At 47.5% G+C, this 24954-nt stretch overlaps 1 protein-coding gene across 4 annotated transcripts in view; it reads right to left on the reverse strand.

The window, feature by feature from the left end:
- The window catches only part of LRRC20 (leucine rich repeat containing 20), a 75993-nt gene extending 62659 nt beyond the window's left edge, over positions 1-13334 (reverse strand). For 2 of the 4 annotated variants that reach the window (XM_070470767.1, XM_020877456.2), the window contains exons 1-2: positions 13248-13334; positions 4828-4966 (exon numbers count right to left, since the gene is read on the reverse strand). In XM_070470767.1, coding sequence (XP_070326868.1) covers positions 4828-4909 — 82 coding nt within the window. In that variant the 5' untranslated portion in view covers positions 4910-4966; positions 13248-13334. Of the gene's footprint in view, positions 1-4827; positions 4967-5092; positions 5169-13247 lie in introns of those variants that run through there. The other 2 variants (XM_020877457.2, XM_070470766.1) reach the window with 2 other exon arrangements.
- Positions 13335-24954: the final 11620 nt, after the last annotated feature.

Genomic DNA, 24954 nt, shown 5'->3' on the forward strand with positions numbered 1-24954 from the left:
TGAAACTTAAGGTATGAGAAGGGCCCAGCCATGAAGAACAAGGAACAGCATCCCAGCAAAGAAAACATCATGTGCAAAGACCCTGAGGCTGGAAGGAGTTTAGCAGTCCAAGGAACTGACAGGTGGCCAATCTGGCTGGATATAATGAGAGAAGCCCTGAGGGGCCCAAAGTGCAGTGGGAGAAATTGGCAGGTGTCAGTAACTCCCAGGTTTGCAGTACCAGCCTGGGTTTTACTCTCTGTGCAGATGGAAGCCAATGAGGGTTTAAAAGAGAGAGAATTAAAAAAGCTCAGAGCTGGAGCCTCACCTTTACAGACAGGAAACTGACCCATAGTTGGGGTTAGGTGAGATCCAGAACCCCAGCTTCCTGATTTCTGGATCAGAGCCCTTTCCACAAAACAGAGCTCCCATCTTCTTCTCAGCTCACCGACCACACTCCACTTGGCTCCAGTCCTGCCACAGCAGAGCTGACTGTACGGGCCATCAGCCTCAACAACTTATAGGCATGACCTTCTAGAGGAGTGGTTCTCAGTGGTGGGGAGTTCTGCTGCCAGGGGACACTTGGTAGGGCCTGGAGACACGGTTGTCACAACTTGGAGGGAGAGTAGCAGAGGGGACTATGAGCATACAGTGGGGAGAGACCAGAAAAGCTGCAGAACACCCTACAATGCACGGGACAGCCCCCCACCAAGACTCATCCAGCCCCCAGAGTCTACAGTGCCAAGACTGAGAAACACCCAGTGAGGGATATAAAGCCTTCATTTCAAGTAAGTGCTGAGTCCTCGAGGAGAAAATCCCTCTGCTCAGGGGTGTAAAGGGGAGGGGAGGATCAAGGTCAGTTCTCAGCCTCCCAGAACCCCCTATCCAGAGAGACCAAGTCTAGAGGTGGAGTTTTAGGCAGAAGGCTTCGAGTCACCCCTCACATCATGCCTTCCTCTTAGGAAACAGAGTGGGGAGAGCAGCAGGGGTTATCCCTTCCTCCCCTGGCAAACCCCACCCCAGCCCGCTTCCCCACTTGAGAGGCAAGAAGTAGAGGATGGCAGGTTTGAAGCTTCCAGCCTTCATGATAAACAGACAGGCAGTCCCGGCCAGGCTGGGGGCTGCCCTGTGAAAGCCGGCTCCCCACTCCATGCCTTCAGAGCTGACCTGTACCCAGCTGACCCTCAGGACTCCCCAGGCCCGGTGACACAGCAGCAAAACACACAGCACACACCCCTCCCCCACGAACGCCACCCGCCTCCTGGGCCCTAAGCTAGGAACCGTGGACCCACAAGCCCCTCTTGGGGAAGAAAGACTGCTCCCACCACAAGCCCTGGCTGCCCCCCTCCCGTGGGGTGTGTGCGCGTCTGCCTCCTCCTCTAGACTGGGCACTTCTAGGGCACTTGAGTCCTCCGGGGAAGGCACATAGTGTACGTGCTCATTGTGTGTCTGTTGACAAAGGAGCCGGTGGCAGTGTCTGATCCAAGGGAAGATGTCATTCTGATCCAGTGAGTATGTACGGAGTGCTTCCTGACACTTCCTCAGCACCCTTGCTCAAGAAAGGAGCTGCCAAATCAGATGGCTGCGGAGTCAGCTAGGACTGGAGACACAGAATGTGAGCTGGCCTGGGCAGGGAAGCCCTTGTCAGGACCAGACGCTCACGCCCAGCGACAGCCTGGCCAAGTCCTGGGCTCAGCGGCCTGTCACCAGGTCAGCTGGTAACACGGTGCCATCTACTGGTGAGTCAGGAGAAAAGTGGCCCCAGTGTGAGTGAGCCTGGGAGGAGGGAGGGAGGGCTGGAGGGGACGGGGGAGAAGGGTCTTGGTCTCCTCACTTGGTTATCTCACAGCACCCACCCTAGCCCCTCAGTTCCCTGGGACGGCCAAGTCCATGTTCATATTCATTCTCTCTGTCTCACACACACAGATATCTAGAGACCTACCCAGATAATACCTCCAACCCCTGGCCAGTACCCTGTAACATGCCAGGAAAAGAAAGTTCCAGATTGTAAATAGTAAGCCAGTGGTTCCCAAAATTCAAGGCAGGGAAGAATCATACAGAGTTCATGTTAATGTGTAGGTCATCACGCCCACCTTCTGAGATTCCACTGTGAAAGCTCTAGAGTGGGGTCCACGGTTTGCACATAAGTAGATATAGCCTATGAGGGCGGTCCCTTTCTCCTTACCACCTAAGACATCTTAAATGGCCAGGCAGATATTAGACTCTCATTATTTTCCTCCTTTCAAAGGACAAGGTAGGCTGACTGTGGTTCCAAAATGGTGTGGGAGGAGAGGCAACCTAAGGAGGGAGGAGGATTACTCAGATCTCCAAGTTCTCGTCTTCCTGGCCGCCCCCTCCCCACAATGGGGGCAGCAGGGGTGCATGGGGAAGACAGGGCTGAGCTACTCAGACCTGTGCTGAACCTGGCTCCACCTCTAAACAGCTGTGTCACTCACACCCTCAGCCTCAGCTCCAGCACCTGTTAAACAGAGGAAGCTCCTACTTCATTTCTTTTTTTCACCCTTTTGGCATGTGGGATCTTAGTTCCCCAACAAGGAATTGAACCCCCACCCCCTTTATTGGAAGGCAGAGTCTTAAACGCTGGACCACCAGGGAAGTCTCCTACTTCAAAAGAAATAGAGCAGAGGAGACAAGGTAAATACCCTAATGCTAAGGAACACTTAGAAACACTGCATAAAAAAGTTCCATGCTCCAGTCTCTTCATCTGTAAAATGGGGATATTAATATCACCTCTGGCTTACAGTTGTGAGAATTAAATGAGTCAAAACCAGTGAAGAGCTGACAGCGCTGCCTGGCATTTAATAACTGCTCCTACCACCTTGATGAGGGAGGCACAGTTACCGCCCCCATTTTATAGATGAAGAAACCAAGACTCCCAGAGGTAAAGCAATCTGCTAAGGGAGCAGGCTAGTAGGTGGCAGCCTAGGGGTTTGAACCCAGGCCCTGTCAGTGGAGGACAGCCTTGAGCACTCAGGTAAATGCAACCACGCGAGTGACCAGCACAGGATTCCAGAGTTCCTCTCCTGAGCGCCCTCAGCTCCCCATGCAAAAGCCCTCCCCTCCCCCACTCCACACAGCCCCCCGCCAGGCCTCCCTCCCAAATCAAAGGCTGAGTTTTGTGGTCCAGGGGCTAAGACTCCATGCTCCCAATGCAGGGGGCCTGGGTTTGACCCCTGGTCAGGGAACTAGATCCCACATGCCACATGAAACCACATGCCACAATGAAGACCGAAGATCCCATGTGCAGCAACTAAGAGCTAGCACAGCCAAGTAAATGAATAAATAAATAAATTTTAACAATTAATGAATATTTTTTTAAAAAGCCAATGGCTATCTTCAAGTCTGTTTGCTGGCAGAGATGTTTCTCTCACTATTGTTCAGTTCAGCCAACACCACTATATGCTTACAAAGTGCCAGACACTGCTCTGGCTCTTGGCAGGTGAGGGACAAAAGACACAGGATCTCTGCCCTCCAGGGACACTGAATGAGTGCTCCAGAGGAGGAAGGGAGCAAGGGGTGGATCAGGCAGGGCTGAGGACTTCCTGGAAGAGGTGGTGACCAAGCACATCTTGAAGGCTGAGTATCCCTCTACTTTCTGGGCCACCACCCCCTGCCCTAAGACCCTCAGACACACCTGACCAAAGGCTGCTAGCAGAAACACTCCACCTTCCCAATCTCTCAGGCAGTAACTTTCTCGGAAATGCTCCTCCATGAGACAGACAGACAGACACAAGAACACACATGCCTACCTGCTGATGAAATTCCTCTCTGTGTGCCAAAGGCCCAATTCAAATCCCAATCCAACCACTTGTACAGTCATCCCCTGGGCAGGTCTGCACTCACCTCCTCTGTGTTCTTGCCACACACCTGTGACTCTAAGGGGGCACTTAGGTCCCAGCAGGTCACACACAGAGACCACACACACACACTCTTATATATGGTGGAAAGTCAGTAAATATCTGAAAGTGAATGAGTTAGTCACTCAGTCGTGTCCAACTCTTCGCAACCCCATGGACTGTAGCCCGCCAGGCTCCTCTGTCCATGGGATTCTCCAGCCAAGAGTCCTGGAGTAGATTGCCATTCCCTTCTCCAGGGGATCTTCCCAACCCAGGGATCAAACCTAAGTCTCCTGCATTACAGGCAGATTCTTTATCATCTGAGCCACCAGAGAATCCCCAATAAATATCTACTGAATTCAATTAAATGGGATGGTTTGCCTATGTGCTTACAGCCTTAGGATAGTTACACGGGCTAAAATGCTATGACCAGTTCAACAATATATGACATGATTCAATTAAAACTGTGGAGTGAAAAGGGGCCTCCTGGCTGGGTGACCTGGAAAAAGCCCACTTGGCCTTCACCCGCCATCTCCTCATCTGAAATCTGTGGCTAGTCATGCCTGGTGGGTAACATCCATCCCGGGGAGGCTGTGAAGATTCAGCAAGGTCACACTCATGAGGCACCTGTGCACATCCTGGGGCTACGTGGAGTGTCATCTACCATCACCCTGGTCCAAGGGCACATACATATTTGCAGCTGTCAATCGTCTGAGGGCAAGCAGACAGGCTCCCAGCAGATGACACCCCTACTCAGTGCTTTCCAAACCTCTTTGATTATGACCCATAGCAAGAAACATGTCTTATGCTGGAACCCCATATATACAAATTGAACACAATTACAATAAAAGTCCATGGAACACTGCCCTTTATGCTGAAGGGTGCATACTGATACTGTGCTTTCACCTTCTCCTTCTATCTCATTTCCAGCCCGATTCAATAAACCACGGAGAGGGGGCGCTGCAGCTGGAAAAGTCATGCCCTCACTCACCCAGGGTGTCGGAGCCGCTCTCCACGGTCTCGTTGACCTTCCTCGCAACTCTGGCCACGGCCTCACCCATCTTCCTCAGCATGCAGATGCGGGTATCCTATCACCAGCCACTAGGCTGGTCTGCTGCTCACAAAGGAACCTGCGCCAGGGAAGACACAGGGCCATGAAGTACCCACCCACAATCAGCCAAGGACCCACCCCTGACCCGCCTTACCCGAGGACCCAGGCTGCAGGAAGTCTGCAGGGAGGGCCCCAGGCCACTCACCTCCTCCTGAGGGGCCCAGAGCCCAGGCGACATCTAGCTCGGCCTTCAGAGCACCTGATCTATCCATCAGTCCGGCCCTACCAGCTTCCTGGGAGGGTTAACATGTGTGACCTCGCCAAGACCTCAACCCGTGTCCAGGCAGGTGTGAGGACTCTGGTGTGTGCTGGCCTGTGACTCATTGAACTGGCAGGGCAGTAGGGAGGAGGCAGGGTGCAGCCAGGTGCAAGGAGAGACACCTGTCCCTCCATCCCACAGCCTCAAAGCCCTGTCCACTCCTCCAGTTTCCAGTTCTCCTTACAAAATCTCTGCTGGGTCGGAGCTCACCGTTTAGAGAGTGGGTGGTCTCTAAGAATTCCCTCCCCACGAGGCAGTAAGGAGGGAAGGTTACAGTTTTAGTCGCAGACCTAACTGTCACCCTGATTCTGAGTTTATCGGCAAGACCCCAGGGGAAAAGAAATAGGGGCAGGAAAATGAGAAGAGGGAGACTGGATCACTGCACAGAAGAGGGTTAAAGAAGGGTGAGGATGGGATTTCCCTGGTGGTCCAGTAGTTAATACACCGTGCTTCCACTGCACTGGGTGTGGGTTTGATCCCTGGTCTGGGAATTAAGATCCCACATGCTGTGTGGCAGAGCCAAAAAAAAAAAGGATGAGGACACAATCAAGTCCATAGCCTTAACCACTCGGCCACGACTACTATGAGGACACAATCAAAATGATCAAGTGTTGAAGACAATAGGGACTCAGGAAATGCCTCCAACTCCTTTTTATTACAGAGAAGGAAACTGAGGCAGAGAGACTCAAGGAAGCTGGCCAAGGTCAAACAAAGTAAGTAAATGGCAATAATCTAACTGAACTCCACATTCAGTGTTCTCTTCTTTACAAAAGTCACTCACATCGCCAGTGGGAGCACCCCATGGAGAAAATGAACTTGAGGCCAAGGTCGCTGCCCTTTTTTGCTCCTGGCTCACAATCCCAGATCCACAGACAGCTCAAGGAGCTCTACTGAACACATCTGAGAGTCAAAGACAGGACAATGTGAAGGGCAGAGAGAAGCGGGTGAGGGTACTGCTCAGAACTGCCAACAGACACCAAGGAAAAGTCCACATGAGCTCAACTGGACATGGAGGCCCAGGCAAGCCCACTCGGCTGCTCAGGGAGAGTCAGTGATGAGTTCAGTGCGTGCTTGTATCTCGCCAAGGCTATACACAGGCCTAATGCCCAGCTCTGGCGTTTCTTAGTTGAGAAGCCTTGAGAAAGATTCTTAACTAGTCCAGGCCCCAGTTTCTTCATCTGAGTAAGAGATCTAGTAATACCTACCACCCTGGGTCAAATGATGATTGAACAAAAAATACATACCTTTCTAGATCAGGGCTTGGGACACGTAAGTTACTTCCTAAACGTTAGCTGAAAGGATTAAGCAGGACACGTGCAGACGTGACGCCAGCACCTAATCCCAGTTAAATATCCATATGACTCTGAACCAACAAGTCAGTGGAACTCATCTTTAAGGAATGAGTAGAACTTCTCATCTCTGTACCTCCAGGAAATCTTCCCAGATAGCCCCAACCATCAGCACTCTCTCCTCCCTGAGTTTCAGTAGCACTTAAAGCCTTGGCACAAACTGGGGTTATTTATGAGCTTTTAAAAATATACATACTTGTCCCCCCAATTGGCCTGCAGGCAACTTAAGGCAGGGAGCAGATATATACTGTGCTTTCCTCCTGCACTTTATACCACATACTAAGAAAATGCTCAGTTGGTATCCCCCAATGGTGACATCGATCAACAGCCATCATTTGGGTTTCAAATCTAAATACAAGTCAACCAACTCTTACAACAAAGATACTATCTAAATAGAAGGGTCATGAGTCATAACAAGGCCAGGTGGGCAATTTGCATAAAATGTGCCAGGGTAGAACAGAAGGGAATAGTTCAGACTATGGCAAACTGGACTCAACACCTTCCCCCTGCTACCTATAAGACCATCCTCCTAAGCCTGAGTCACAGCAATGCTACTGGAAACTTGCAGACTCAGTTGAATGCCTTTATGAATGAGAATCCTGAGGAACCAAGAAGAAAGGTAAATCAGCTCAGTTCAGTTCAGTTCAGTCGCTGAGTCGTGTCCAACTCTGCGACCCCATAGACTGCAGCACACCAGGCCTCCCTGTCCATCACCAACTCCCATAGTCCACTCAAACACATGTCCATTGAGTCAGTGATGCCATCCAACCATCTCATCCTCTATCATCCCCTTCTCCTCCTGCCCTCAATCTTTCCCAGAACCAGGGTCTTTTCCAATGAGTCAGCTCTTCACATCAGGTGGCCAAAGTATTAGAGTTTCAGCTTCAACATCAGTCCTTCCAATGAAAACCCAGGACTGATCTCCTTTGGGATGGACTGGTAGGCTCTCCTTGCTGTCCAAGGGACTCTCGAGAGTCCTCTCCAACACCACAGTTCAAAAGCATCAATTCTTTGGCGCTCAGCCTTCTTTATAGTCCAACTCTCACATCCACACATGAGGACTGGAAAAACCATAGCCTTGACTAGATGGATCTTTGTTGACAAAGTAATGTCTCTGCTTTTTAATATGCTGTCTAGGTTGGTCATAACTTTCCGTCCAAAGAAAAAGCGTCTTTTAATTTCATGGCTGCAATTACCATCTGTAGTGATTTTGGAGCCCGGAAAAATAAAGTCAGCCAGTTTCCCCATCTATTTGCCATGACGTGATGGGACCAGATGCCATGATCTTAGTTTTCTGAGTGTTGAACTTTAAGCCAACTTTCTCACTCTCCTCTTTCACTTTCATCAAGAGGCTCTTTAGTTCTTCTTCACTTTCTGCCATAAGAGTGGTGTCATCTGCATATCTGAGGTTATTGATATTTCTCCCAGCAATTTTGATTTCAGCTTCTGCTTCTTCCAGCCCAGCGTTTCTCATGATGTACTCTGCATATAAGTTAAATAAGCTGGGTGACAATATACAGCCTTAATGTACTCCTTTTCCTATTTGGAACCAGTCTGTTGTTCCATGTCCAGTTCTAACTGTTGCTTCCTGACCTGCATACAGGTTTCTCAAGAGGCAGGTCAGGTGGTCTGGTATTCCCATCTCTTGAAGAATTTTCCACAATTTATTGTGATCCACACAGTCAAAGGCTTTGGCATAGTCAACAAAGCAGAAATTGATGTTTTTCTTGAACTCTCTTGCTTTTTTGATGATCCAGTGGATGTTGGCAATTTGATCTCTGGTTCCTCTGCCTTTTCTAAAACCAGCTTGAACATCTGGAAGTTCACGGTTCATGTATTGCTGAAGCCTGGCTTGGAGAATTTTGAGCATTACTTTACTAGCGTGTGAGATGAGTGCAATGTGCGGTAGTTTGAGCATTCTTTGGCATTACCTTTCTTTGGGATTGGAATGAAAATTGACCTTTTCCAGTCCCGTGCCACTGCTGAGTTTTCCAAATTTGCTGGCATATTGAGTGCAGCACTTTCACAGCATCATCTTTTAGGGTTTGAAATAGCTCAACTGGAATTCTATCACCTTCACTAGCTTTGTTCGTAGTGATGCTTCCTAAGGCCCACCTGACTTCACATTCCAGGATGTCCGGCTCTAGGTGAGTGTGAGTGATCACACCTTCATGATTATCTGGGTTGTGAAGATCTTTTTGTACAGTTCTTCTGTGTATTCTTGCCACCTCTTCTTAATATCTTCTGCTTCTGTTAGGTCCATACCATTTCTGTCCTTTATTGAGCCCATCTTTGCATGAAATGTTCCCTTGGTATCTCTAATTTTCTTGAAGAGATCTCTAGTCTTTCCCATCCTGTTGTTTTCCTCTATTTCTTTGCATTGATCACTGAGGAAGGTTTTCTTGTCTCTCCTTGCTATTCTTTGGAACTCTGCATTCAAATGGGTATATTTTTCCTTTTCTCCTTTGCTTTTCGCTTCTCTTCTTTTCACAGCTATTTGTAAGGCCTCCTCAGACAGCCATTTTGCTTTTTTTGCATTTCTTTTTCTTGGGGATGGTCTTGCTCCCTGTCTCCTGTACAATGTCACGAACCTCTGTCCATAGTTCATCAGGCACTCTGTCTATCAGATCTAGTCCCTTAAGTCTATTTCTCATTTCCACTGTATAGTCATAAGGGATTTGATTTAGGTCATACCTGAATGGTCTAGTGTTTTCTCCACTTTATTCAATTTAAGTCTGAATTTGGCAATAAGTAGCTTATGATCTGAGCCACAGTCTGCTCCCGGTCTTGTTTTTGCTGACTGTATAGTGCTTCTCCATCTTTGGCTGCAAAGGATATAATCAATCTGATTTTGGTGTTGACCATCTGGTGATATCCATGTGTAGAGTCTTCTCTTGTGTTGTTGGAAGAGTCTGTTTGCTATGACCAGTGCGTTCTCTTGGCAGAACTCTGTTATCCTTTGCCCTGCTTCATTCTGTACTCCAAGGCCAAATTTGCCTGTTACTCCAGGTATTTCTTGGCTTAGAAACAAAAAACCCTAACTCTCAGAATAGGTTTCTTCCTACATACCATTCTCCCTTCTTTACTCATCTACAGTGTTCATCACTAATAATCACAAACATGTATTGAGCATAGGATAGGGCTTCCCTGGTAGCTCAGATGGTAAAGAGTCTGCCTGCAATGTGGGAGCCCTGGGTTCGATCCCTGGGTCAGGAAGATCCCCTGGAGAAAGAAATGGGAACTCACTCCAGTATTCTTGCCTGGAAAATCCCACGGACGGAGGAGCCTGGCAAGCTACAGTCTATGGGGTCACAAAAAGCGACTCCCCCACTGAGCGATTTACACACACAAGGTACAGGGGGAAAGCATAGAGAGGAAGGAAATATAAGAAATAGCTCTGACTTATGATTCTGATGAGGAAGGCTTTTCTAAGGAACATCACCAAGGCAATCCTGGCCTCACAAAAGAGGTAAAGGGAAGGTAAATCTCCAAGCTTACCCAGGGTCTGTGCTAATCCTGGTGGGATTGTCTAGGCTGACTATTTTCCATCAGGCACTATACCTGCAATTTCTACCAGCTGCCACCAGGTGGGAGCAGTAGCGCCTTACCTCAGAACCCATTGATTAAAAACTAGTCAAATTAAAAACCTCATCAGGTGGTGGCAAGCTCAGACATCCTATAATGTGGGTCAGAGATTGGACCTCAAAGCAGGAACAGGAACAGCCTGTAAAATCTGGCTGTCAAAGCAAATGACTAGAAGAGGCCCTTTACATTCCAGAAGATGCTTTGCATACAGCACAGATATGCCCTAGACTCCCAAGAGGTTCCAACTGCCTAAAATCACCACTCCACTATCTGGGTAGGAAACCACGCTTCCTTCACCTAAAACCACCCCTCCACCAAGGGAGAATTCCTTATAAAGTCCAGCTGACAGTCCCTCTGGCAGATCAGGTGACCAAGGCCTGTTATTCTTTGGCACAGGCAGGGTTGAGATGGGAGGGTGACAGGACCACAGGCGTATGAGGCCCAAGATGGGGTAGGAGGGCCCTGGAATTGAAGGAAGAACAAACCTGAAATGATGAGAGTCTAGAGTGTGTCCCCAAAAGTGATCCTACAAGGTTGCCCAACTTCGCTGACAGCTCCTTTCAGCACCAACCCAACACTGAACCTCTTTGACCAAAAAGCAGCAAGAATTTATTGAGCATGTAACAGGAGCCGACAGAGAAAGGGGTTGGGCCCAGGGTTGGGGGGTTGTAGGTGGAATAAAGTAAACTGCACTTTTCTCTTTGGTTTTAAATTGTTTTAAAGAAAAATAGAGAATTGTCTGAGTTACACATGAGTGATGGAGAGAGATATGGGCCCATTTCTTCATTAAGTGTGAAGCCCCGACCGCCCTAGGATGTGAGGGGCCCCTGACTAAATAAACAATTTGAGCCAACCAAAATCTTCGTGTCAGCACCACCACTCTGGCTGCCCGTTCTCATTCAGTTCCATGAAAGGAAGATCATGCTAGCCAGCGGGAGCAATCAGTGTGCAAGGCAGCACTCCCAGAATTAGACCCCAACCACAGCATCCCAAGACAAGTCAACCACACAGGCTCAAGTTCTGGGCTCCTTGAGACATCTGGTCAATCCCACAGGCAGGGAAAGTGGTAGCTGAAAATCAAAGAGTGTCCCAAAGGAGATAAACAGGACCCATCAGCCCACACAGGTCTATTCTGGGCTTGGGGTCCCAAGACCAGAGGGTAGCCTTAGAAAATTTCAAGGAAAGTGTTCTAAAGCCTGAAGACCCTTCAGCACAAGGTCCAAACTCATACTCACACTATTGCTGTTCCAGCAAAACATCCCTCTCCAGCTCATCTTTCCTCAGAGTGTGTACCATTCCAAGAAAATGTTCAATCCAACAAACGTGGCCTGGGCTCTTGTCTTAGGCCCACACTGGAGGAGCAGAGGTGCAGAGACAGGACATGGGCCAGGATGAGCTGTCCATCAGGTAAGAGAGACTCAGTGACAAAAGGTAGGATGAGCCACGTGCTGGAGGTCACGACGCCAGCCTGAAGAGCAAGTGTGCCCTCTGCCATGAGGGCACAGGCCATGGTTGCGAAGAAGAAACAGGGGCAGGGGGTGAGCAGAGGGACCCAAAATGATGAGAGAAAGAGGGAGAGAGACAGTCAGTCTGTCCCTTGATTCCCGGGGGAGGGGGCTGGAGCCCATCCTACAAGTCTTCAGGCAACTATGGGAAGTTTTTTTGAGGAGATTATCACTGTTGTGAGCAGTCCCATCTGTCAGCTGGAAATACCACCCTCCTCATTGGGTTGTTTTGAGAAGTAAATGATACATAACTTTTGAGAAATCTTTGCAAACTGTTAAGCACTTCCCACACTAAGACATTACTAGTATGTGCTTAAACCACTTCAGATGGTAAGTTAGGATATAACAAATGTAATGCCAGAAAAGAGGTTGTCCTCCTTTGTGAATGCTGGCAACAGAGCCCTCTTGTATCTATAGTCTGGTTTCACCTGGATACAGGTTTGAGAAGAGATGATTTTTGCTTAAACACTGACCACAGCCCTCCCCCAGGGCTACCGCCCTCATCATTGAGAGTTCTACCTTATCTGAAGCCCCGAGATCTGTGCAAAGGAGCTGCTGCAACACCCCGTGCGCACCAGCTGCTCCTATATTTAGTTACGGCTGTGGTCACTTGGGAACTTTAGAGCCTGGCAGCCGCCCGCAGGGCAACTGGAGCCTCTTGAGCCATGGGTGCAAGCTCCCCGCCACCGCTGGCTGCAGCGGGCCCTCTGGACCTCGCCAAGTTAAGAAGCCACCGGAGAAGTGAGAAGAACTCAGCTGGTTCGGACCCAAGTAGCCCCGAAGGCCCACTCGAGGCCAGACAGAGTTGACCCACTTCTCCACCCAAGGGAAGAAGCCCGCTGGGGCGACAACGCGACGGGCTGGCCGCCCTGCTTTTGAGCCACGGAGTTCGCAGAGCCCGGGGCACGCTTCTGTATGGGCATCTAAGCATCCTCAGTCCGCACCTCCCAGGACTGAGCGCGGTGGCCACGGCAGGGTCCCCAAGCCTCGCTCTAGAGGCCCGCCTCACCGTCTTCCCCACCCCCGGCGCCCGCAGCCAATGGCTTCTCGTCGCCGGCCCTCCGCTCGCTCGGCAGGCGGGGACTGGGAAGAATAAAGCCGGCAGAGGGGTAGAATGCTGGTGATCGCCGAGGGCTGGGGGACTCCCGCGGTACCCCGAGGCCGAGAAGCACGCTCTGGGACAGGCAGTTCCCCAGAGCGGAAGCAAATCCTCAAAGTGTGGCGTGAGGGACGAAATTTACAATAGCCTCTTCGAACAGGGGCGCCTCCCACGGGGAACGGAGGCCCTCTTGGAACGGCTTCCCCGGGCTCCCTATTTCCTGGTACCGCGGCGCCCGCTCCCCCGAGCCAGCTGCGGTCCAGCCGCAGTCTGCAAGCCAGAACCGGTCTGGCGTCGGGCCCCTTGGCACTGCTAAAGTCGCAACGGGTGCACCAATGCTCCTTCCACCGGGTGACTTGGGGGAGGGGAGGGTACTCTCCAAAAAACAGGGGCATTTCTCTCCCTCTCTCCCCCAGCCCCTCCAGCGCTTAACCTCAGACTACGTTTACTTTGCGGGGCACGAAAGTGGTGCCCGATTCCGGGTCGATCTCTGTTCCACTTACGGCGACAATGCCTCCTAGCGCCCTGCGCAGCGCAGTCACGCTCCCTCGGCCGCCGGCGGCGCCCCATGCAACAGCGGGTAGCTGAAGCCGGCCGGGAGGGGCTCGAGGGGCTGCAGGCTCTGAGCGCGCGGCCGCTTGGCCAATAGTTGTGTCAGGAGCGGCCGCGAGGCGGGAGCAGGCTGGCTTATGCAACCAATCAGCGTGCCGTTCCCCACGCCGCGCCCGGCAGCGGTGCGCCGGGAAGGAGGCCCGCGCGCTCGCGTCCGCAGGGTGGATCCGCTTTGTGTTCGACTTCTGGAGCAAAAACGCTCTGGATGGCCGGAGTGTAGAACCGAATGCACGACAGTTTCCAGGATCCATAAGACTGAGTGTCCGGATTTGTTTTTCTCAAGGGAGCAGAGTTGAACTAGCCAGATCAGGGAGATAGGGATAAGGAAGCTTTTCTCGTAATGCCTCTTGGCGCCCATTAAGGTTTTTCAGTTCAGTTCAGTTCATTTCAGTTCCGTCGCTCAGTCGTGTCCGATTCTTTGCAACCCCATGAACCGCAGCACACCAGGCCTCCCTGTCCATCACCAACTCCCATAGTCCACTCAAACACATGTCCATTGAGTCGGTGATATTATCCAATCATCTCATCCTCTGTCGTCCCCTTCTCCTCTGGCCCTCAGTCTTTCCCAGCATCAGGGTCTTTTCAAATGAGTCAGCTCTTCGCATCAGGTGGCCGAAGTATTGGAGTTTCAGCTTCAGCATCAGTCCTTCCAATGAAAACCCAGGACTGATCTCCTTTGGGATGGACTGGTTGGACCTCCTTGCAGTCCAAGGGACTCTCAAGAGTCTTCTCCAACACCACAGTTCAAAAGCACCAATTCTTCGGCGCTCAGCCTTCTTTAAAATCCAACTCTCACATCCACACATGAGTACTGGAAAAACCATAGCCTTGACTAGACGGACCTTTGTTGACAAAGTAATGTCTCTGCTTTTTAATATGCTGTCCAGGTTGGTCAAAACTTTCCTTCCAAGGAAAAAGCGTGTTTTAATTTCATGGCTGCAATCACCATCCGCAGTGATTTTGGAGCCCAGAAAAATAAAGTCAGTCACTGTTTCCACTGTTTCTCCATTTATTTGCCGTGAAGTGATGGGACCAGATGCCATGATCTTAGTTTTCCCAATGTTGAGCTTTAAGCCAACTTTTTCACTCTCCTCTTTCACTTTCATCAAGAGGCTCTTTAGTTCTTCTTCACTTTCTGCCATAAGGGTGGTGTCATCTGCATATCTGAGGTTACTGATTTTTTAGAGGCAATTAATTCTCGCTACTGCTAAGTTACTTCTCCCCTCTAGGTCCCAATGTTCTTCTCTATAAAATAGAAATTAAAATGTATAAATATCTACTTCACAGGTCATTGTGAGGGTTAACACATGAAAAGTTTAGTGGAGTGCCAGGCATGATGGCTCAGGGAAGGGTGGCTGCTTCATAGACCTAAGTTTACAGAGGATTTCCAATAGATTCTATTTTTTTTTTTTTTTTTTGGAAGGTAAACCAAGACCTGACTGCATCAGGTCTTGTTGGGGTGGAGGGATCTTCCTTGCCTCACGCAGGATCTTTCATCACGGGTCACTCAGCAGTTGCCCTACCACACGTGTGATCTTAGTTACTGGACCAGGCATCAAACCCACCTCCCCTGCATTGCAAAACAGATTCTTAACCATTGGCCCACCAGGGAAGTCCTTTCCCATATATTCCTTTCTAGGCACTGTGAGGAAGACCAAAGAGATGAGGCCCCAAACTCAACCAGTCGTGGTGGTCAATGAGTCAAATGCTCCAATAAACAGAAGCATGTGTGTAAATGTGTCGGAGCCCTGAAGAAATAATGTTTAATTCTGCCCTTGGGGATTGGGGCAGTTAGACAAGGAATATACATTCACCTGGGTCTTGATGGATGTTATTGGTTAAATTGCATCTTCCCCCAACCAAAAAAAGAAAAAAAGATACGTTGAATTCTTAACTCCCAGTACCTGAGAATGTGACCTGATTTGGAAATAAGGTCATTGCAAATATAACTAGTTAAGATGAAATCATACTGGCAAAGGGCATGACTGTTGTTCTTATAACAGAAGAAACACATAGACAGAAATGGATAAGGTCTTGTGAAGATGGAGGCAGGGTAGAGTAATGTGTCTACAAGCCAAGGAATTCCAAGGATTGTGGACAAGGATTGGAAACTATGAAGAAGCAAGGTTTGGGTGCTCCCTCAGAGCCTCCATAAAGGAACCAACTCTGCTGACACCTTGATTTCAGACTTCTAGCTTCCAGAACTATGAGAATAAGTTTCTCTCATATTAAACTACCTAGCTTGTGTCAATTTCTTATAACAGCCATGGGAAACTAATTCAGTGGGTGAGTAGGAATAAAGGGAAGGGAATGCGAAACACGTGCGAAAAAGTCTTGCAAAACTGAATGCCTAGTGTATGCAAGGCCTTGTGTCATAGGGTGGACCAATGTGAATCAAACACAGACTCTGCCCTCAAGAGATTGCCACTCGTGGGGTGGGGTTGGGGGGAGGGTGGCAAGCAGCTGGTTTTCTGACTCCTTGTGCCTTCCTGGGAAGATTACAGAGGCTTCTCCCCACCCTCGTCATCACCCCATCCCTGCCACACACATGCCAGGAACCAGATATAAATAACAAACAGATCAAGTCCCATCTGCCCAAGCCAAGATTCTCACTACCCCCGACAAAGCAGACTCTGCTGCTCCTGTTTCAGTTAAAACCAGCTTGACATTTCTGGCCAACTTCTACATACAGTTGCCAAAAACTTGGCCTCTGTTCACTGGTGCCGAATAGAAACGTGGAGATTGAACTTTGGAGGAGCAGAAAAGAGTAGCTTTTTTTTTTTTTTTAAGAGTAGCTTTATTACTTTGTCAGGCAGATGTGGGCACGGCAGGCTAAGACCCTCAATTGCCTCAATTGCCTCATTTCCTGGAAAACAGGAAATGGTCTTGTAGCTGCAGAGTGGAAAATAGGCTGTCGATAAGGATCGGGACTGATGTAGTCTTGCATTCTTCTTTCCTCCTAGAGACATTGAGATCATTAGGGCTGGTGGCAGGTGGTTCCAGAACAGGTTCTGGTGGTCCTTGAGGTCATCATTCTGTGACCTTCCTTCTGGCATGAAGAATACTCACAAAGAAAAGGAGTGTTAAGGAGTGTTGTCTTCAAGAAGTAAACATCAGGTACATAGTACAACTTTGGCTAGAAAGCAATCATTTTCAGAGTACAATTAAACAAGAGAGGGGGAAACAAAACATCTGTAGGAGACTGTATGGGCAGAAAGAGTAAGAGCTGAAAAAGGGCTAACATAATGGGGGTGCCTCAACTAAATTCTGCTACAGCAATATGGCTGTCTTCTCTCTCCTGCTAGGCCTCATGCAGACCTGGGATGGCCTGTGTAATGCTTCCATGCACAAGGTAAGTGCTCAGTAAGTACCACTGATGGCCCCAGCCTGGAATTTCCCATGTTCTTGCCTTACCTCACTCATTCTCCTCTCTCAGGAATTTCATCCTGGACCAGCCTACTGCACAGGGACATGACGCCTCCCCATCTCACATGCCATCTCTTCTATTCCTGGTGAGTTTGCCCTCCACAGCACTTTCTGCATCACACCCAATATGGCACATTTGCACAGGCCTTTGCTCCCAAGACTCTGCATGCTTTCAAATAGACCAGAGCCAGGGCTTGGCGTGAGGTAAGTGCTTGTATCAGTCAGTACATTTTTAGGTTTTTTTTTCTTGCATGTTAGAATACCCCAGAACTTAAAGGTGGCTTTAAAACATATTAGTTTATTTCATGATTTTTGTGGGTCAGGATTTTAGGTTGGGCTCAACTGGGTAGTTCTTCTGGTCTCCGCTGGACACGCTCATGCTTCTGGGGTAATTGCTAGGCAGCCAGAGGCTCTGCTTCTTGCAGGTGGCTATCAACTGAGGTAACATGAGGCCACATGTTCCTCATACATCAGCAGGCTAGTCCAGGCTGGTTCACATGGAGCTGCAGGGTTCGATGAGCAAGACTGGAATCATGCAGGTCTCTTAAGGCCGAAGTCAGAACCAGGACTGTGTCACTTCCATAGTTGTATTGACTAAACCAAGTCACAGCAACACCCTGATTCAATCTCCTGATGGCAGGAGCAGCAAAGTCACATTGCAAGGAACACAGATACAGGGATGGATAGAGAGCTGGGGCTGGTTTTGCAGCCAACTGCTGTACTCAAAAATATTCCCACGATATCTACCACGTAGTGGGTAGTCAGTAAATACTTATTGACAGTGCTAAAATTTCCAATCACAATGTTCACAAACTTCATTCAATGCAATTAATTGGCAGAATTTTAGCCCTCACTCATAAGCTATCCATTACCACCTTCGGTTTCAGAATAGCAAAAGAGGGCATCAGGAAGACAAGCCTGTGTGAGGGGAAGTCCCACTGAGGCTTCTCAGGGAAGAAGTTCAGTTGGCCCCAAACAGCCTCCTCTGAAGAGATCCAGAGCATCTTTAGAAAACTGGGTCCCCAAGGGATCTGGTCCAAACCTGGTCACCTGATTGAAAGCCATCCATCTTTACCTGTGAATAGGGAGAGAATTAGATGTTAGCCAGGGTGCAAACACAGTCCCTATTAAGCCTGATAGCCTAGCAAGCTGCCTGCCAGATAGGAAACAATTTTGTGTGATGACAAAATTGTTATCTGACTGTTTCCTGGAGGGTCTACCCCTCCACTGAGCAGAATAAATTTTCAGGGCACTTGTGGAGGGGACATATCCTGTGCATAGAGCCAACAGCTCAACTCCTGTGACTGAGAGCCCTGATGGGGAACACTTCCCATCAGAGAATCACTAGAATCAATCTCCAGGCCTGCTGCAGTTTGAACTGCATCCTCCCCAAAAGATACGTTGGAATCTTAACCCCTAGTGCCTCAGGTGACATTGTTTCAAGATGGAGTCTTCATAGTAATAAATTAAAATGAGGTGAACAGCGTAGACCCTAATCCAGTAAGACTGATATCCTTGTAAAAGGGAGAAATTTGGTCACAGAGAGACAAGCATAAAGGGAAGACAGTGTGAAGGGGCACAGGGAGAAGAGGGCCATCTACAAATCAAGCCAAGGGTTGAGACCTGGGACGGATCCTTTCCTTATGACTCTCGTCTTGATTTGTCAACTCAGCTAACATCTGGTTTCAGACTTCCAGTCTCCAGAACTGTGAGATAGTAAACTACTGTTGCTAAGCCATCTAGTTTGTGGTCGTCTGTTATAAAAGTGATACAAGGCCTTCAATCTCTCCTTTTCCATTCTGTTCTCCTCATATTTGTTCTTATCATACACCCCTTGAGGGAAAAGTACATTTGGGTAGAAACAAAACATGAAGTCTCAGTGACATGGATGAGGCAGACCCATGCATCACCCTTTGCCTCCCTAAGTCGTCCACCTGGGGCCACACCTCTGCCTAGAGCCAAGTTACCATAGCCAGAAGCTCAAGGTCACTCCAAGTCACTACCATCCTAAACAGAAGAGTGGTTCACCACTGTCCCTCTTCCAGAAAGCTTAGTCTAGTGAAAGGTACCCACCATGAGCCCCCCGTAGATAGTGCAGGCTTTGCAAAGATGATCAAGAAGCAATCAGTTCACTAAAGATGCTTGCTGTTTGCTATGGGGAATAAGATTAATACAAAAAGTGACTATAACAAAGTGGTCCTCAAGCTTCAGGCATTGCCATAGCACTTTCTGGATATTTGCAATATCTGAGCCACTCAACAATGAGTCACTACTATGGACCCAGAGGGTGCATCCTACACTTCTTTTTCCAACCCTGCATTTAGTGGCATCATGTAGGTTATTGGAAATGAGCATGGTGACAAAATTTACAGTGTGGAAACCAGCACACACTACAAATCAGGGCTTTTTTGGAGGGAAGTGGTAACACAGTTTACTTGCTGCTGCTGCTGCTGCTGCTGAGTCACTTCAGTCGTGTCCGACTCTGTGCGACCCCATAGACAGCAGCCTACCAGGCTCCCCCTTCCCTGGGATTCTCCAGGCAAGAACACTGGAGTGGGTTGCCATTCCTTCTCCAACACATGAAAGTGAAAAGTGAAAGTGAAGTTGCCCACTCGTGTCCGACTCTTCTTGACCCCATGGACTGTAGCCTACCAGGCTCCTTCGTCCATGGGATTTTCCAGGCAAGAGTACTCCTTTAAATTCATTTTTCCTTTAACTTAAAAAAAAAAAAGTTTATTTTATAGCCAAGACATGGAAGCAACCTGAATATCCATTTATAGACAGATGGATAAAGAAGACGTGATATATATATATATATATATATATATATATATATATATATATAAAATACTACTCAGACATAAAAAGAATGAAATCATTCCAGTTGCAGCAATATGGATGGACCTAGAGATTATCATACTAAGTGAAGTAAGTTAGACAAATTTCATATGATATCATTTATATGTGGAATTTTTTTTTAAATGATACAAATTAACTTATTTACAAAACAGAAATAGACTTACAGACTTAGAAAACAAATGATGATTGCTGAAAGGGAAGGGGGGGATAAATTAGGAGTTTGGGATTAACAGATACACCCTATTATATACAGAATAGGTAGAGCTACCCAACAATTCCACTCCTGGGCATATGTCTGGAGAAAATGGTAATTTGAAAGGATGCATGCACCCTGATGTTCACTGCAGCACTATCCACAATAGCCAGGACATGGAAGCAACCTAAATATTCATCAACAGAGGAATGGATAAAGAAGATGTGGTACTTATATACAACAGAATATTACTCAGCTATAAAAGAAACAAAATAATGCCATTTGCAGCAACATGGATGGACCCAGAGATTGTCATACAGAGTGAAATAAATCAGAAAGAGAACAACAAATATCATATCATATCACTTACATGTAGAATCTAGAAAAATGAACTTATTTGCAGAGCAGAAACGGAGTCACAGATTAGAAAACAAACTTATGGTTACCAAGGGGGTAAAGAGGGAGTGGGATGAATTAGGAGACAAGATTGACATATAGACACTAGTATGTATAAAAGAGATAATGAATAACAACCTATTGTATACCACAGAGAACTATATTCAATGTCCAATAACAACCTATAATGGAAAAAATCTGAAAAAATACATATATATGTATGTACATATATATGAGAATCACTTTGCTACACACCTGTGACTAACACAACATTGCAGTAATAAGTCAACTATACTTCAAATTAAAAAAAAATTTAGTTTAAAGGAAACTTTGTATCATTACTACAAGTGGAAACTCATATCATTTTCTATAGAAAGTAACATTAAAAATAAACAATAAGTCAATTGTGTCTCAATAGAAGTGGAAAAGATTTTAAAATATAATTAAAATGAATCAATGTTATTAAATTATAGCAAATTATTATTATTTTTTTAATTATAGCAAATTATTGTTGCCTGCTAAAGGTCTGCTTCTGGGACTTATAAAGACTTGTTCTTTTTATAAAAGAGTCTAGCAAATGTTAGGGAGATGGTAAAGCATACCAGTGCCTTGGTTAATTCAAGATGATTGAGCAAGATTTGAAAAGGGAATAGTTTTCACATCAGTGTTCCTGGAGCTCCAGGAATCAGCTCCTTGGGAAAGACTTGTCATATTGCAATAAAGAGAAATTTGAGTTCAGCAGTACCAAGTAAAGAGTTCCAAAAACAGGCTGCTCCCAATGTGCCCACGAACTGCAGGGGGTAAAAAAAAAGGTACTTGAATAAATCTTAGGTTGAGTTAAATTTCAATAGGCACAGAATAAGAGTGAGAAGCCAGTGAGAGTAGGAAAGGAGTAGGACAGGGAAGACCATTTCTGGAGGAGGGCTCAATTTGAGCAGAAGCTCAGAAGTCAGCAAGTTCAGTGTATTCCTGCCCGAGGCTTGGGCTGGGGGTTGGAGGGAAGGAAACAATGGGAATAGTAGGAAAGGGTGCACTGATCTGCCCATGAGAGCCTTCACTGCCAAAATGAGGAGGGCATACTTGATTTACTTACTGGATGTTTCACTTAGCTGTTGCTTTGCAACAAACCTCACTGAGCATGAGTGGCTTACAAGCATAAATGTGTATTATCTCTCTCAGTTCTGTAGTTAAGCTGGGCAGTTCCATCTGAACTGGTTCAGCTGGTCTCTATAATCATCTGGCACCTGGCTGGGGCTGGATGATCTAGGACAGACTCACACCTGCCTCTGTCAGTAGGGCTCGCTGTTGGCTGATGGGCCTCTGCTCCACATGGTCTCTTATTGCCCAGGGGGTCAGCCCAGGCTGAAAATCAAGCCCAGAGTGAAAGCACTTTTCAAACCTCTGGTAGTGGCACAGATTTTCTATTACCTGATTAACCAAAACATGGCCAAGCCTGGAGTCCATACGGAAGGGCACCTAGAGTGTGGATCAAGGGAGGAGTAAACATTTTGGCACTGTAAAGACATCAGTCTCCCATAATAGGTAACAGAAGATCTCTGGAAGCCTTTGAGCAAGGGAGTGGTATGACTAGGGAAGCACTCTGGGAGGAAGGGACAGAGCATGGGATGATTTGAAATAATAATAACAATGATGATTTACACTAAAATATCACTTTTTCTACTAAGCTGTTACTTTACTCAGTCTTTACATACATACATACATACTTACACAGGCACACACACCTGTTAGTAGCCCCATTTTAAAGATGAGGAAACCAAGACATGAAGAAATAAAATAGTTTATCAGAGGTCATAGAGCTACTAAGTGGACGCATTAGGATTCAATTTCAGGTAGCCTATCTCTATAACTCTGCATGTATAACTACTGTACTGTTGACTGAAGAAAATGCAGAACCTAAAAGTTGTGAGTTACGTTTTATTTGTCAGATAGTCTTAGGATTTCAAGCCCAGGAGACAACATCTCAAACAGCACTGAGGGACTGCTCCAAAGAAGAAAAGGGGAAGGCAGGGTATATAGGAGTCTTTGCAGCAAAACCGGGTAGTCGGAACATCAAAAGATTATTGTTAATAAAAGAAAACCAGATATCTCTAGTTAAGGAAGTTAACACTTCTCTGTGTATAGGACATGCAAAAGTCTGGGCTCACTGAAATCATTCCCTTGATATGCACCTCAGCTACCTGGGGGCAGTGTCCTGTGTTTCCCCATCCTAGGTTTCCTTAGGTGTGCTCTGGGGTGGTGGTGATGGGGGTGACTGCTAGATGGGCTTGGCAATGGGCTGCCTGTTTGTCTCCATCCTGAGCCTCCTCAGGGCTCACCACCCAGGTGGCCGTAATGTGATGGCTTGCTGACTGTAATATCCTTTGTTTACTGACACAGCAGACAACAGTTTAGTTCTCAAAACTATGGAAGGACTCAAGAGAAAATCCTTCTGATGGTCGATGTGAGGAAGGGAAGGGCCAAATTTAGGGTAGGTGTAGAGGGGACCAAAAAGGAACAGATTCAACAGATAATTCTGAGATAGACCCTGCAGCACTTGGAAACTGATGTGGGGGGAAATGTATGGGATGTGAGGGCTGGACCATGAAGAAGGCTGAATGCCGAAGAATTGATGCTTTCGAACTGTGGTGCTGGAGAAGACTCTTGAGAGTCCTTCGGACTGCCAGGAGATCAAACCAGCCAATCCTAAGGGAAATCAACTCTGAATACTCATTGGAAGGACTGATGCTGAAGCTCCAATAGTTTGGCCACCTGATGCGAAGAGACAACTCATTGGAAGGGACCCTGAGGCTGGGAAAGATTGAGGGCAAGAGGAGAAGGGGGCAACAGAGGACAAGATGGTTGGATGGCATCACTGACTCAATGGACATGAATTTGAACAAACTCCGGGAGATGGTGAAGGACAGGAAAGCCTGGTGTGCTGCGGTTCATGGGGTCACAAAGAATCAGACACGATTTGGCAGCTAAACGACAACAAAACGTATGGGAGAGGTGTCAGGTGTGGGGGACTAGGTTGTGCCTTGCACAGGATTAAAGTACCTGGAGGTCTTGCTGGTGTAGGGTGAATAAAGAGGAGGAGGATGTAGAATATGCTGAGAAGGATGTTAAGGGGATGTCCGTTTGGAGCTGTCCAACAAAGTCTTGGAAGTAGAGGTCAGGAGGTGCAGAGAGAGACCAGGGCTGGAGGTCAAGGCTGCAGTCTCATAGGTCAGAGGCCCTGGCTGAAAGCTGTGCAAGGAGAAGGATCCTCAGAGAGCAGAGAGGGGAGGGCACAGTGAGAACTGGCAAGATCTGAGAATGGACACTAGAGCAACATCTGAAGGTGGATGCTGGGTTTGAAAGAGGAGGTCAGTGTGGCAGAGAGGGCAGAAAGGGCTCATAAAAGGTGCAGGTCTGGAGAGCTTCAGTGGAAACTTGGGCAGCAGAGAAGTCAGATGCTGCAGGGAGGTGAGGAGGGAAAAACTGAGAAAATTTGCTGAGTTTGATCATTTAGACATTGCCGATGAGCACTGCTAGGGGCAGGACCAGACAACTATAACAAAACCACAGGAATAACACCACATAGCACTTAGTATGCATCAGGCACCATTCTTAGCATTTTACACATATTTATTTATGTACGCCTTATAACATTTTTGTCCTCCTCCCGCCTTCCCTACTCTCAGACTCCTGAGTAATCCTCAGACTTTAACCACAGTAGACGTAAGACATGGTTTGTGGCCGCTTTGATCCTTCCCCTGAGTAGAGTTCTTCGTGGTCACATCCTCCTCTTCCAAGCATTTCTGAGTGTGGAAGAATCCTTCTGTGAAGGCTGTATTTCCCCCTATAAGGAATCCCCAAACAAGATATCTCTGTGCTCATCACAGTGGTCTGTCTCAGCCTGGGCGAACCTCTCACTTACTTCTTCTGTCTTTGAACTCTGACCCACAAATATATGCATCCTATTAAATTACGGATCCTTAAAAAACAGTTAAAGCTCTTTGAAGGCAATGACCGGGACTTATTCATCCTCAACCTCTTTTTGATGCCCTCCCCCCACCCCCGCCCCAGAACAGGACTTGCATCTAGAAAGTCAATACTCATCAGCAAGTTGAGAAGTCAGTTTAGTGATGGTATTAATTATCTATTGCTGCATAACCAATTACCCCAAACTTAGTAGGTAAAATAACATTTATTCTATCCTGGTTTCTGTGGGGCAAGAATCTGGGAGTGGCTTAGGTCGGTCCTCTGGCTCTGAGTCTCTCACTGTCTCTGGAGGCTAAACTGAAAAGAACCCTCTTCCTGCTTCACTCACTGGGTTGCTGGCAGGATCCAGTTCCCATGGGCTGTTGGACTAAGACCTCAAATCCTCATGAATTGTTGCCAAGAACTTCCCTCGGTTCTTTGCCATATGGGCCTTCCCGCAGAGCATCCTTCAACACGGGAACTTGCTTTATTTAAGCAAGCAAGGAAGAGGGTGAGAGGGAGAGTCAGCAAGAGTGCTGTCAGTGCACAAGTCACAGTCTTCTGTAACCTAATCCAGGACTTCCTGTCACTTGACACCTCACCATGTCTGCTGTGTTCTGTTGATTAGATGCAGGTCAGTAGGTCCAGCCCACACTCAAAGGGAAGGGATTACATATGGTATGAATATCAGGAGGTTGGAATCACTGGGAGCCATTTCAGAAACTGCCAACCACAGTGGGTAATACTAACATTTCTGTGAA

The sequence above is a fragment of the Odocoileus virginianus genome, chromosome 7 (assembly GCF_023699985.2).
Source record: "Odocoileus virginianus isolate 20LAN1187 ecotype Illinois chromosome 7, Ovbor_1.2, whole genome shotgun sequence".
Classification (NCBI taxonomy): domain Eukaryota; kingdom Metazoa; phylum Chordata; class Mammalia; order Artiodactyla; family Cervidae; genus Odocoileus; species Odocoileus virginianus.